This window comes from Suricata suricatta, chromosome 14 (genome assembly GCF_006229205.1).
Source record: "Suricata suricatta isolate VVHF042 chromosome 14, meerkat_22Aug2017_6uvM2_HiC, whole genome shotgun sequence".
Classification (NCBI taxonomy): domain Eukaryota; kingdom Metazoa; phylum Chordata; class Mammalia; order Carnivora; family Herpestidae; genus Suricata; species Suricata suricatta.
In genome coordinates, this window is record NC_043713.1 from 55722485 (window position 1) to 55737270 (window position 14786).

Consider the following 14786-nt stretch of genomic DNA (forward strand, 5'->3'; position numbering starts at 1 on the left):
GCTAGTTATGTGTGGGATATTCTAGGGAAGGTCAGAGTCTAAATGTTAGGGGATGGGTCAAGGTCAGTGGGGACATTAGCTGAAACTCAAGTTGTGATAGGGTGGGAGTAGTGGAAATGGCAGGAAAAACATCTGAGAAAGTGTTTGGGGGGTAAGGCATTGGACAGAGAGGTGGGTGACTCAGGTTCTTGGCTTGAACCTCCGTTTTGTGGTGCCACTAAGTCCTCATAGGCAGTATCCACAAAGGGGTGTCTGTCACCTTAATTTCCTGTTTCAGATAACATGCATGAACCTTGGCCATGGCTCTCTTTGAGGTTCCTCATCTTGTAACAGTGACTACGCTTTCATGTATCCCATCAAGTTCAACCTGCTCTGTGTCCCTAGGAGACAAGCAGTCAATTGTACAAAAGAGTCGTATCTGCGGTAGGACATAAATCCTCAGGGATTTGCCTAAGGTTGGAATTTCCCCCCGAAAATCCTATAGGTTAACTTCTGAGTTGAAGACTGTGGTAGTGTTTCCCAGTAAGCCAAACCGAGCCACCCCCTAACTCTTGCCACTGGAATAGATGCTGTTTCCTCACTTGAGCACCAAATTGGTAGGAGGCTTGGATTTTGGATCCATGTTATGTATAAAAATGTAGATTGGTGGGCATGAGAATTATGCCGAACCCACTGTGATGTGTCCTCTAAGAAAGACATGAGGGATGAAGGGAACAGTGGCTGATGGGTGGGGGCACTATTTCTCACCTAGCTCATATGGACAATATGGGCATATTGGCATAGTCGTCGTAAACTAAGTAGAAGACTTCTCTATTACGGTTCCCCAGTTTCATTGTTGAAATCATACACACTAACTGCTCCCATGATGGGAACCTTGCATTCTCCCCTTTTCATACAGAGAGTATGACACACAGCCTGTGACTTGTCCAGAGATAGAGCAGGTAGGTGACAGAGCCAGGGTTTAATGTATCCTGGGTCTCAGATTCCACCTAAATAGAGTCAGTCTTACAAGTTACCAATTTTTGTTTTAGAATAATTACTCCTAATGATAGGAAATTGGAATGAATATTTTGCCAAGAGGATATAGGAAATTATATTTACTTTTGCCTTATAATTTGATTTTACCCAATGAGTGTGATGTGCAGAGAAAAAATGTTCAATGAGGGAATACATTTAGTTGAGTTTAGGTTAATCAGCATCCAGTGAAAATAAACAATTGGTTGCCTGTTTTAAGCTGCATAACATGGCTTGGCTATGGGTGAATTCAGGAGTTTATTTTATCGGGTTTCCCACACAATGATTTTGTGCTAATAAAATCATCAAGAGATGGATTTGTAAATCATAATAAGCTGGCAGGAGCGCTACTGGGCGTATAATGAAATTCTGGTTTTTTTTTTTTAATTACTTTCCTGGATTTCTCTGACCAACAACCAGGATCATTTTCTACCTAGGATATCTGCTTTTGTTGAACAGTTACAGTTAGGAGAAAATTTATAGATCGGGGATTTCTTAGCATGAAATTAGAGCATGGAATTCAACACTTTGATCAAGCAGTGTTATTCTGTAGCCCTTATTCACCTGAGAGATATTTATGACTAAAAGGAGTTATTTAGAGCAGTGATCCCCAAAGGGCTTTCTCCATACCCTTTGAGGTGTATAGTACAGTCCCTTGGTGCATGGAAGAAAATATTTGAACTTCGATTTATATTTGCTTTGTAGTTTGCACTAGAAAAGGTCAGTTATGTGTGTGTCTATAATAATCTATATAATTTACAAATAGGTAAACATAGGATGGTTGTGCCTTTTTTAAAAAATTGATAATACCTTCTTAAAAAATATTTGAAGCCACTGATCTGAAGCAATTTTCTAAAAATGGGCCAAATGATTAGATTATTCTGGGAATTCTTTTTTAAATGCACTGATTCCCAGAGCTGCTCTCAGAAGAGTCTGGTTAAATAGGTCAGTCTGGAACAGTGGTTATCAGACATTAGTAGGCTCCAGAATCACCTGGAGGTCTGGCTTATTAAAACACGAGACTTTCAGGGGCAACTGGGTGGCTCAGTTGGTTAAGTGTCAGACTCTTAGTTTTACTTTAGGTCAGGAACTTATTTCATGGGTTCACGCCCCATGTCGAGCTCTGTGGCAGGCAGTGCAGGGTCTGCTTTGGATTCTCTCTCTCTCTCTCTCTCTCTCTTTCTTTCTCTCTCTCTCTCTCCCCCCTCCCTCCCTCCCTCCATCCTTCCCTCTTTCTCTCTTTCCCCCTCCCTCTCTCCCTCTTTCCCTGCCCCTCCCACCTCATGCTGTCTCTGTTTCTTTCAAAAATAAATAAATACACTTAAAAACAAAGATAAAAAAAATCTCAAGACTCTACCCTGAGTTTTTCATTTAGAAAGTTGGGGGCAGGGCCTAGGAATATGCATTTCTAACAGGATCCCGGGTGATACTGCTGGTCCAGGGACCTACTTTGAGAGCCATTGCTCCAGTATAGGACTCAGGACCCATGCACTTCCAAAGATGAAGTGGTAAATACTGATCTAGATTTGACCATCGTCTCCCCTAGACAGTTCCTGCAGATACGCTATCATTTTGTTTTCCTTTTTTTTTTTTTCTTAAACTGCTGTTGCAGTGATAGAGGCAGACAACTGTTTTTCACACAGTAGTTTTCAATATTGGTGGACAGTAAGAGGACCAGTGTTAGATTCAGGTAGACTTGAATTCGTAGGGAGTTTGTATGAGTGGTTTAATTAACTCGTGTAGCGACTCTATAAGGTATTTATTTGTAAATGGGAAACTGAGACAGGTCCCTAATGATTTGGATGCATCTGTATAGTATTTGGGAATAGAAATGATGCTGTTATGGGGCACCTGGGTAGCTCAGTTCATTGAGCATCTGACTTCAGCTCAGGTCATGATCTCAAGGTTTGTGGATTTGAGTCCCGCATTGGGTTCTGTGCTGACAGCTCAGAGCCTGCAGTCTCCTTCAGATTCTGTGTCTCTCTTGGTCTGCCCTTCCCCTGCGTATGCTCTGTTGCGCTCTCTCTCTCTCTCTCTCTCTCTCTCTCTCTCTCTCTCAAGAAAAAATAAACATTGAAAAAAAATGATGCTGTTACCCATGGGGTAAAAAAAAAAAAAAAAGATATTAAGATCAATAAGAAAAATGCATGCTTGTTGCAATCAGGCCTTTTTTAAAAATCAGGAATCAATAGATGCATATGAAATGAAGTATGCAGTAAGTATAATAAGCCATAGACACTTTAAGAACAAGACAGCTCATTTCCTTTGAATTATATAAAATATATCCATTGGTAAATAGCACTTTTTACAATAGAGCATAGCATTAGCCGTTTAAATGCCTATGCAATGTGGAAAAACTACTTGCTGGATTAAATTATGTAGAAGAGCATTTCTATAATGCTTAGTGTCTGATTCACTAACCATCACCGGGGCACTCAAAGTTTAAGAGGTTTTATATACTTGTATTGTTTGGCAGGCAATTAAATGTAGATGTCACTGGGATTGATTTATAAGAAGAAAGCAGTGGCTTCATTATGTTGCTGTAGGTTTGTTTCTTTAACTCTTAAAACAATTACATATATTACAGCTCACTTTCTGTTTATTGTTTGAAATATATTAATTTCTAGCCATTTACCTGACAGTTTTAGCTTTGAAATAAGTGGATAGGACCACCTGAGATTACACGTATTTTAGGAAAATAGAACATATAACATTACTTCGTGCAGTGCGTGAGCACTAGTTTTTGATTCGCCCACTCTGTAGAGAGACCCATTTAATACTTTATGCGTTTGGTAAAGGCTGCCTTAAATGGGGTCATTCTGTATTTAGAACAAATGAGAAAAATGTTCCAGAAATCTCCTCAAGGAGTATTGCCATCTTTTTACAAAATAACTTTAAATGGACTGTAATTATAACAAGAAGAACTTTATTGCTAGAATATATGAGTCAATTTAACCTGTTAAAGGCAGAACAATTCAAAATGTGTGTGTATCTTATAAGTCAGTTTATGAAATTAACATTTGATTGTCCTCTGCTGGCTTCTTAGGTGAGCTTATTTGCAATGCAGTTCATGAAACAATCTTTCTATAAGTATTACACATTGTTTACTTATTGAGGCGCATTCAGAGCAAAAATGTGCAGACTGGAAATAGTATGATCTTTGGACTCAGACTTTGGGTGAACTCTGTGTGACTTTGGGCAAGATAATTGACCACTCCAAACTCCTGTTTGTAAAAACAGGGATGTAGCAATGAATGTCCAGGCAGAAGACAGAAACCACAGAGTAATTTGAACAGGGAGAGTCTCATATAAAGAATAATTAAGTAAGGGCACCTGGGTGGCTCAATGGGTTGAGGACCGGACTTTTGATTTCCGCTCAGGTCATGATCTCACTGTTCATGAGATCTAGCCCTGAATAGGGCTCTGAGTGGACAGTGTGGAGCCTGCTTGGGATTCTCTCCTTCTTCCCCTCTCTCTCTCTGCTTCTCTCCTGCTAGTGCTCTCTCAAAAACATAAATAAATGAGGTTTAAAAAACTGAGTTAACTATAACAGTGGATTGGAATATAAGAGATTGGTGAGTACAAAGTAAAGAGAGCTCTAAGAATAAAGGAATAGTAGATATGAGAGACAGGCACTGGTCCAGGGAAGAAATAGAAGGGTCCAAGGAGGAGATCCTTCTAGAGGTGATATCCAGGGCTCAGTGGATGGTAGGGTAGTTGCTGTGGGGCCACAGCGATGGAACTTGGAGGAAGTGTGTCCTCTTGAGTAGCAGGGGAAGCTGTTCATGGGAATGTTCTTTTGGGGGGCACCCCACTACAGAACTGCTGAAGGAGCGCTGGGGTTAACTTCCGGTCTTCAGGTTATTGCCTACCACCACGCACCAGTCAAGCTGGGCCCTGGGAAGGCTCCTGCATTGTGGGCCCTGCACTGGAGAAACCTTGTGTGCTAAGGAGCCCTGCAAGCTGCCCCTCCGCCCCCACTTCCTCTCACAGTGCCTCTTCAGAACCCTCTACTGTTAATGCTCACTGGCTTTGCCACCTGAGACAGGAACTGTAGTTAGAGAGCTCGGATACAGTTCTGCAGAGCAAGCAATGAAAAGTGAATTTAGAACTCAGAGGTATTACATCAATAGCCGGCATAAAGGATCTCAATGCTTGCCTTTAGGGTTTTTAAGATAAAGTAATACATGTAAACATATGCATGGTTTTATTACATAACAATTTCTTTGAATTGAGACAAATGTCTCATAGTGATTGTGAGGAGTAAGTGAAATAATGACCTGTTGCCTTAAGCAGAATCTGGCTGGCACATGGCAGATGTCCACAGAATGGTAGCTGTTGAGACCATGGAATTTTGTAGATCACAGGTTGTACTCTGCCTTAATAGAGTTCTCACATGGTAGTGTTGGTTAGTAACTTCAAGAAAAATAACTAGTCTCAGGTAATGGATCTCCTTCTCAAACCTTAAAGACTACTGGTAGCAACCTTTGAAGACCGTGAAGTCAGTTTAGTGGATGTGGACCAGGCTTTTACAAAACCAAATAGAATAGAGATGGATAATATCAGTGTATCTCAGTAGAGTTAAATTTGGTTTGCAAAATGTACATGTATGTGTGCTGGGTCAACATGTCGTGACCTATGTGGGTCACTGTGTAGAGAATTGTGGAATCATATTGTATAGGCAAAATGAATATAATACTGTATGCTAACTATACTTCAATAATAAAGAGATAAAAATAAAATAAAATAAAATAAAATACTGCTCTTAATGGTGGGGCTCCAACTCTTGTCAGTTTGTTTTCTTTTGTCTACTCTCCAGGCTTGGCACTTTAGTAGGACATAGACAGTCATGTGAAAGATCTTTTAAGGTTTCCTTTGGGGAAGAAGTGGACCATCCTCTCCTTTATAGCTTCTATCTTAATTGATATCATACTATTCTTGGATCTACTAATTCTCTGCTACTCCAAAGAAAGAAGAAAGATAAATTCCCTTCAATATGCAAATGCAATGTTTTATTTCATAAATCAAGAATGACCTTTATAGACAGCTAGTCTTGCTGTCTAATTATTGCCCCCCAAAAGAGTTCAACTTTTCTAAAGCAAAACCTGTAATTTGTAGAGACTTAATTAACATTTAACTAGCTTATAGTTTTCACCCCTAATAAAAAATGCATATGTTCGCTGACTTAGTAACATTTGTAGCTTATTCATCTTGGAATACAACAGAATGGAGCTGGGTGTTTTGTCGGGGCTGTGTGGGGGTTGTTTTCATTGACTAAGTGGATGTTACCTTGCACTTATTTTAAACATGCCCAGCCAAAATTGTTGTAGCCAAATTCTGCATAGAATTTTGGGGAATTCATTACTCATTTTACTATTGTGTACCAGTTCCAGAGAGTACCAAGATGACTAAGATTTATAACCAAAATTGCTTCTCTTCAGAATTCCTACCCTGCCTGTAGGCTTTCATGCACCTTTCTTTTAGAGAGAGAGAGAGAGAGAGAGGGAGGGAGATAGCTGAGAGAAGTAGAGAAGGGGAGGAGGGGACGGGGGGGGGACAGAGAGAGGGAGGCTAGAGAGATGGGGGGAGGGAGAGAGGAAGAAGGAGATGGAGGGGGAGAGAGAATGTGAATGATGACAACCAGCACCCCACTTGGCTTGCATTGCCTTTCCTCCATCTTGTGCATGACTTTTGGTTAATACTGATTTCCCTCCACACAAAGGAAAGAATTTAATTCCATCTGGGTGGAGGACTGTGGTTGAGCCATGAGTTGTTGGGCATTAGTCCAAGTAAAAACCGTTCTGGGGAAACCGTGGCATGTCTGTTGCTGACCATTTCCCCATCCATTCCTGTACAGAAACTGTGTTATTCTGAAAATGAAGATTTATTTTTGGAAGAGTTTTATTTCACTGCATTTTTTGGAGACTTTGCTTTCTTATCACATTCTTCATTGGCCCCAAAGCATGTATTTGAAAAACCTAGTGCTCTTTGCCCTTACATGGCTCCACGGAGAAGCCCACAGGAGTGTGGCTCACGGCTCTTCACCTTCCGATGACACACACTTCTAAATTTCCAATTACATATCCCAGTTATTTGCAATGAAATGAACCCACAAGGGTCACTGTTGTAAGAAGGATTTCCGAATGAATGATAAACGGATACTGGCTGAACATACCTGACCACATGATACACTAACTTGACATTTGCTCTCTTTATTGAATCATCAGAAATACCATGTCAGATATGTGTCATCTCCATTTTATGGATGGATAGACCAGGATTCTCTAAGTGATTTGTCTACAGTCACAAAGCTAGCCGTGGGAGGAGGGGGATCGGCCAGATCTTTGACCTTGTTCCCCTTGTCACTACACAGAGCCGCCTTGAAAACCAAGGTTTAAGTGTTGTCTCTTTAATTGGTTAATTTAATTCAGATGTAAACACCTTAATCTCATCTCATTTTAGCTCAGTAAACTGCCTTTACTATTTTTAGGGTCTCAACTCTGTTGGATGAGGCCAGTGGTGGCTCTGAAAATTGGTGTGCGGTGCGGGGCGGGGGGGGGGGGCGCAGATATATCTATCTTTGGGCAGTAGGAAATTCAGAGTCTATCCCATTTTCCAGTGGTATGATAGTCGTACATGGGTCCAGAAAGAACCATAGCATATATTTTATGTTTCCTTTCAAGTGATAAAAGCAGCTTTATGTAATGGGAAAGTATATCTTTGCACCAGGTTTTTGTATCAGCCTTTGGGGCTTGCTGTCAGCCATGCATGCTTTCGCCTTTATATTTGGTTATATCTTCAGTGCCAATGGTGGTTTTGTGAACCAGATCTTTAACCAGCATTGAATTGCTTTGTGGCTGCCGATAGCTATTTCTCACTGTTTAAGATTGCGCTGCAGGCCGTGTTTCCATGGGGGGACCCCATTTCTGTCAGAATTCATGGTAGTTTCCTTCTGTCTGAATATTATTAGTGCTACTGCTATTTGAGCTTATTCCTACAGTACTGAAGCTATTTTCTACATCAGAATTAGGGTTTGCATCGAAGGGAAAATATTTCTCCTAGATGTTTGCATAGACTTCTAACATTTCTTACCCCAAATTGGAAAGTTGTTAGTATTATGTCTTTTTTACCAAATCCACTTTGTTTCTGAACTTGTTAAAGCTGAGTGGGAGGGAAGTATAAATTACCAGTTGTTGTCAGGGTGAAATATTGAGTTAGTGCTGTATCTTTGTAATGAGTTTTTGTTCTCAGTGGAATGTTTAATTGACCAGTTCTGTTAAAGTGTCACAGAGGATAGTGTCCAGGGTTACTAATTTCACCGGCATGCCTGAAGCTAACAACTAAGGCAAAGCTAGAGAGCTGGGAGAGACCTAAAACGGTCTGAGGTCCCTTGACTCTGCCCTGTTTAACATTTTTTAATCAGCGATTTGGAGGCAGACATAGAACGTGTGCTCATCAAATTTGCAGATAACCCCAGTCTAGGTAGGATGACTAATACCCGAATGGTGGAATCAGGATTCTGACAGCTCTTAACAGGCTGGAGTGAGGCATGGAAGACAATGAGATGGGATTTAGTAAGAAGGATCCATGTACAGCCCTGAGTTCAAAATCAGGAAGTCTTGTTACAAGAGAGGGGAAAGGTTAACAGCTATGAAAAAGACATACAGGACTTAAGGCTCACAGAAGCTCGGAATGGACCGCTACTCTGCCCAGACTGTTGAAAGAGTGTGAGGTCTAGGGAAACAGCCAGTTGAATTCTGGCTCCAGTACTGGGAGTCATTGTTCTGGATGAATGCTGATAACCCTGGGAGTATCCAGAGAACAGCGGCCAGGGCAGTGAAAATCTGAAAGCCTTCTGGTAGAAGGAACTGAGGGGAGCAATGCATGTTTTGCCTGGGGAAGCGAAGACTTAGAACATAACAGCTCTTTTCACATAATCAGCTTTCCTGTGTGAAAGTGGAGACTTTTTTCCTATTTCTGCACAGGGTAGAGCTGAGGAGTGTACATTTGAAGAAGCAGAGTTTGGGTCTTTTTAAAGGGAGGATTGTCTACAAGGTGGGGATGCTTTTCTAAATTTCCCGAGGGTCTTGCCTGCTCAAAGCTGTCTATCTAGAAGCTTGTAGTCTTGACATAAGCATTTGGGTGGAGGTTGGCCCCGGGTGACCTCTAACATCTGTCTTTACCTCTGAGTTTGTACATTTGCTATTTCATTTATCTTTTTGCTGCTGGACATAGTATTATTGCACTGCAGACATAGTGCAATAATGTTCTTATTTTGTGTTTTCTTGATCAGAGCCCTTCTCATCATTGGCAAGTAATTATGAATAATACCTTTTTAAAATTAATTTTAAAAAATTTACTTCCAGTTAGTTAGCATGAAGTACAACAGTGATTTCAAGAGTAGATTCCTTAATGCCCCTTACCCGTTTAGCCCATCCCTCCTTTCTATAGCCCCTCCCTGTAAACCTTGGTTTGTTCTCCATATTTAAGAGTCTCTTATGTTTTTGTCCTCCTCCCTATTTTTGTATTATTTTTGTTTCCCTTCCCTTATGTTCATCTGTTTTGTATCTTAAAGTCCTCATGTGAGTGAAGTCATATGATAATTGTCTTTCTCTGACTGGCTAATTTCGCTTAGCATGATGCCTTCTAGTTCCATCCATGTAGTTGCAAATGGTATGAGTAATACTTTTCAATGAATATAACTAATAGCATTATATAACGGATATTAGAACTTTCATAATAATATGATTAATATAATCACTCTCTTTCGCAATGTGAAACATTGGTGAAAAGATTTGATATTGTACTAATTCAAAGTAACAGGAGACATTTAAGAGAATGTGGGTGGCACTGAACATCGTCAGTGTGGCCCAGGATGCTGAAACAGCTGAACTGCTTTGTTAAATTGCATTTGTTTTTATTCTTTGTTTCTTGAAGTAGCTTCATTTCTAGCACCAGAATTAAGCAGATGTTTACCGCATGTTTAGTTTTGAATTTATTCTTGCCTTTAAAAAGTGTGTGGACTATAAGCAAATTTATAATGTTTTACTTTTGAGTCCTCAAATCTCCAAAGTATTAAAGTTAAACCTGCTTTTATCTTAGATTTAGAATAATCCTTAGAGAATATATTTGTCAAGCTATGTTCATGGCCTCTACTATTTCCCCCTGACATTGGGCCAGTGTTATGGTGAAAGCATTTCTCTTTTAATTTTTTTGGACACATCTTGATACGTTTTTACTGAAAACACATTGACTACCTAGGGCAACCCTATTAAAGTTTTGAACATAGGATCATTTATTCCAGATTTCTGTAAATCTGGAAAATATGAATTATAAATTTATGTGGGTCTTCCTCTCAATTGGATTATACAAACATTGGATTCCTTGGGGGTGGGGAACAGTATAGTATAGCAGTGCTGGCAAGGCACGGTGAATATTCAGCTTGATTAGCGCTTAGCCTTTAGGGTACAGTACGGTCAAGTTCCATACTACCTGAGCACAAAGGTCAAATCAAATTTAGTTTGGTATCAAGTAGATTCACAGTTACCTGCAATCATCATAGTTTACTCCAGAAGTCTGTCTGTGGCTCACATTACTTTTCATTCTTTTACGTTTAGGGGGTTGCCTCTTTGACGAGCCGTATAGCGCATGCGGATATAGTCAGGCCGAAGATGATGACTTCAACTGGGAGCAGGTGAACACCTTGACCAAACCAGCTTCGGATCCGTGGATGCCATCAGGTTTGCATATAGTTTTAAGTTTTTGTTTTAAAATAAAAAAATTAAAATTTCTTTTTCTTTTCTTTTATTTAAAAAAATTTTTTTATGTTTATTTCTTTTTGAGAGACAGAGAGGCTGAGGAAGGAGTAGAATGAGGTAGACACAGGATCTGAAGCAGACTCTGCATTGACAGCAGAGAACCTAATGTGGGGCTTGAACTCACAAACTGTGAGATCATGACCTGAGCTGATGCCAGGCGCTTAACCGACTGAGCCACCCCAGTGCCCCTAAATTTTCTTTTTCAAAATCACAGCTTCACAAGAGTCTTCATCACAGTTAATATTCATTGGGTATTGGTTGGATGAGTGGGGGAGTTGGTCTTTGAGTGTGGCATTTCAAGGTGATTAACTAGTACATTACTATTGTACATAGTACATAGTACCATAGTACATAGTACTAGTACAAGAGGACCAGTGATGAGGTACAAGGAGTTTACCTTTGTATCTCTTCCTTTAAAGTTTAATTAAAGTTTACTTCCTTTATCTTTGGGTGCGGCTGAGCTAGATTAATGGGCATTCCCCAGTTGATCCTTTCCCAAGCAGCAGATATGGGCAATAGATGGATGCCTCTTCTAGCAGATGTGTCTAGTAGTGGATGGAGCTCTAGCTGGGGAATCCAAACAAAGTCTGCTTCACAAATGGGAGACCTTGGGGAATAACTTAAACCTTGTCAGCCTCAGGGGATCAGTTGGCACCAAAGATAAACTGGGGATAAAGATGAAAAGATAAAAATGTGGATACTTTTTGTTCTGGAAGAAGTGCTTAGTAAATTTCCCATGAGTGAAAGACATTTGTTCCACTGAACACCAACAAGAACTCAACTTCCTGTTTTGAAGGAAGAACAGGGAGTTGTTGATGAGTGAATGTCAATCACATTGAACTTGATCACTTTAAGGGACACCCTTTTTAGGTCTTTCAGGTCTAATCTAAAAAGTTAGATTTGCTGATTCATGTTACAAAGGGGTGAAGAGTATACTCTATTCAGGATTCAAAATACCAAACATGATTCCAATTTGGATTTTAGATAAAACACAATTTTTGTACTTTTTTTGTAACTGTAAAAGTCTTCATTAATACACCCAGATGTAGCAATAATTGCATTTAGTAAGTCATCTTGTAAAGATAGATTTTCAACAGGAAGTAGAGTTTAACGTTGTTCTTCACAAAGTGTTACCAGTTTTAATGCCCACCATGTTCTTGCTCTCTCCTTCCCACGTTTAACTCCTTATAACTTCAAAGAAGGGATCACTGAGCTCCTTAGCTCTACGGCTTTACTGGACTTCAAACAATTCTAGCTCTTGGTTATGTCCCCTCCGCTGACATTCTCCTTTTCTGTCTCTCTTTTTCTCTTATATGTGTGTGTGCTTTCAATATGACTTGTGTTTGGATCAGTGGTACTTTAGTTATTTTTACAAATTCCAGCTTTTGCTCCCATGCTGGCCAGTGAGTGGGGGAGATAGCACTTCTTGTGCAGAGATGTCCTTCCCTATACTAGCTTTCTACCCCAGAAGGCCTTTTGGGCATTGCCTGTTCTCTCTTGAGGCTCTAGCCTATGTCCAGAGAGGCGTGGGATGGCTGAGGCCATGAGAGTGGGCAGGGTGCTCAGATTTAGTCCTGGGAGAGTTCTCCATAAGAGTGACTTGGGCTTTTCTCATTTTCTTCTAATTTGGTTTTTAAAAACGTTGCAATTTTTCACATTAGGCAGTCGGTGTAATTATTGTGGCCCTTTAGTTTGAAGACTGTCTTGGAAAAATTGACTTTTACAAATAAGCCCCAATATTACAGTATCTTTTTCAGCCTTCACTAGTTCAGTTTTTGTCACATGATAAGGTGCACCCTTCTGTGAAGGAGGGGGAGGTATCATTTCTTGCCACCATCTTGTCCTTTACTTTTTGATTTCCCGCAGTAGAATCTCAGGCCAGGATGTCCAAGTTCTAAGTATAGAAATGATGGGTTCCTAGCAGAGGCCATTATAAAAATGGTAATAAAGATCAAAGACCAGTTGCATCTTGGAACAATTGGTTGGATAAATGAAAGAACAAAGAGGAAGCAACTTTGCAAACTTCTGGCTTTTGAAGGCTCCTCTGCCTTTGGAAGAATGAAGTGGGGTATTTATACTTTCTGTTTGAATTTATTCTGCTTCTAATGACTAATGGAATACTTGGTGATTAATATTCGGCCTTTTTTATATATAATTTATTGTCGAATTGACTTCCATACAACACCCAGTATTCATCCCAACAAGTGCCCTCCTCAAAGCCCATCACCCACGTTCTCTTCTCCCTCTAATGTTAGGCCTTTTTTAACTTGAGATCTCTGAGGGGTTTATCTTCCAACTTGTTTGTCAGTTCCGTCTGATTTTTGATAGTTACAAATGTGTGCCCTCAAACCCCACCTCAGAGTGCAGATCACTGTGGGGATATTTGGGTGGTTGGGTGTCGGTGGGTCTCCCGTGATGTCAGTGGGCATGGGTCCAGATGAGATTTTTGAAAATTGGTAGCTGTTCCATCAGACTAAATTTTTTTGCCATAACATAATATGGTATTTCCCCCCTCCTATTCATTAAAGGAACTTTAGTCATTAAAAAAATTCCTTGGTGCACTAGTATATGCTAATCATGATGCTGATTACTGCAGGGGATGAAAGATTATAAGAAATGAGTCTTTCTCTATAGGAACTTGAGTACTTGGGAAAGAGAGTTACGAAAATACAATAAGGGAACAATCCAGTTGTATTTTTTATATAATTTGGTATTGTATAGAGTGGCAATATTTTAAGAGCAATAAACATCAGCTGACCTATCTGCCCAAGGTGAGAAGTGAAATTCTCAATGAAATTTCATTATTAGAAATTAGGAAACATCTTATAAACTTTGCATATAGTATCCTAAGGTATGGATTTGAAAACAGAGTTTCCAATGTGTTTAGACATTACAGCCATGACTTGCTTTAAATACTATTTAGTGGCAAGGGTTTTCCTCTCTCCCTTTTGCATTAATATGTATAACATGATATATTTATTTCAAAAACAAATTCCAAAGCTGGTCCTCTTACACTAAAACAAAAACTAGTTTTATGAATTTATCAGCATAAATTTAGGGTGGCAAAATCAGATACAACCAAACCTTCCTGAGGGTTAATTTCCTTAAAACCATCCTTAAAATATTATTGGATTAGGGGCATATTAGCCACGTGGGTGGCTCAGTCGGTTCGATTTCGGCTCAGGACATGATCTCATAATTCTGGAGTTCATGTGCTGTTTCGGGCTGCTGACAATGCGGATGGAGCCTGCTTGAGATTCTCCCTCCCTCTCTCTCTGCTCCCTCCTTCTTCACTTGCTCTCTATGTCTGTCTCAAAATAAAATAAACTTTCAAAAAACAAGATTAAAAACAATAAAGTACTATTGGGTTTGTTCTCACATGTATATTTGTACGTTTTCCCTTGTGCATAGCCTGGTTCTGTGGTGTCTTAGACTAGCGTTTGGCATACTGTGTTCCGCAGGCCAGATCCAGCCTCCTGCCAATATTTGGAGGGCTCGAAGGCCGAGCGTGGTTTTGATTTTTTTAATTGGTTGAAAAAAAAAATCAAGATAATAACAACATTTTGTGACATTTGAAATTCACATTTCAGCATCCATAAGCAAAGTTTTACTGGCACCCAGCACTGCCTATTAAACATAGTCTGTGACTGGTTTCAAGCGACGGTAGCAGAGCTGAGAATAGACATGACAGCAGACACTGTAGGGCTTACCAAGCCTAGAAGTTTACTGTCCGTCTGGTCCATTATGGAAAAATTTTGCTGACCCCTGTCTTAGACCATTTTGGCACCAGCCTGTAATTGTTGCTTTGGACTTGGTTTATATTGGTATTGTTTTCTGTATTCATATTATAATTATTCACAACCAAGTACTGTTTCACATTTTCTCCTACTTTCAGGTGATATATTTTCCAAATATTAGGCCATTAGAATCAGTAAGAAAAAAAACCCATCATGA

At 39.8% G+C, this 14786-nt stretch overlaps 1 protein-coding gene across 1 annotated transcript in view; it reads left to right on the plus strand.

Moving 5' to 3' along the window:
- The window catches only part of PTPRM (protein tyrosine phosphatase receptor type M), a 755728-nt gene that overhangs the window by 172618 nt on the left and 568324 nt on the right, over window positions 1–14786 (plus strand). The window contains exon 2 of the mRNA XM_029921584.1: window positions 10632–10754. Coding sequence (XP_029777444.1) covers window positions 10632–10754 — 123 coding nt within the window. The remainder of the gene's footprint in view (window positions 1–10631; window positions 10755–14786) is intronic.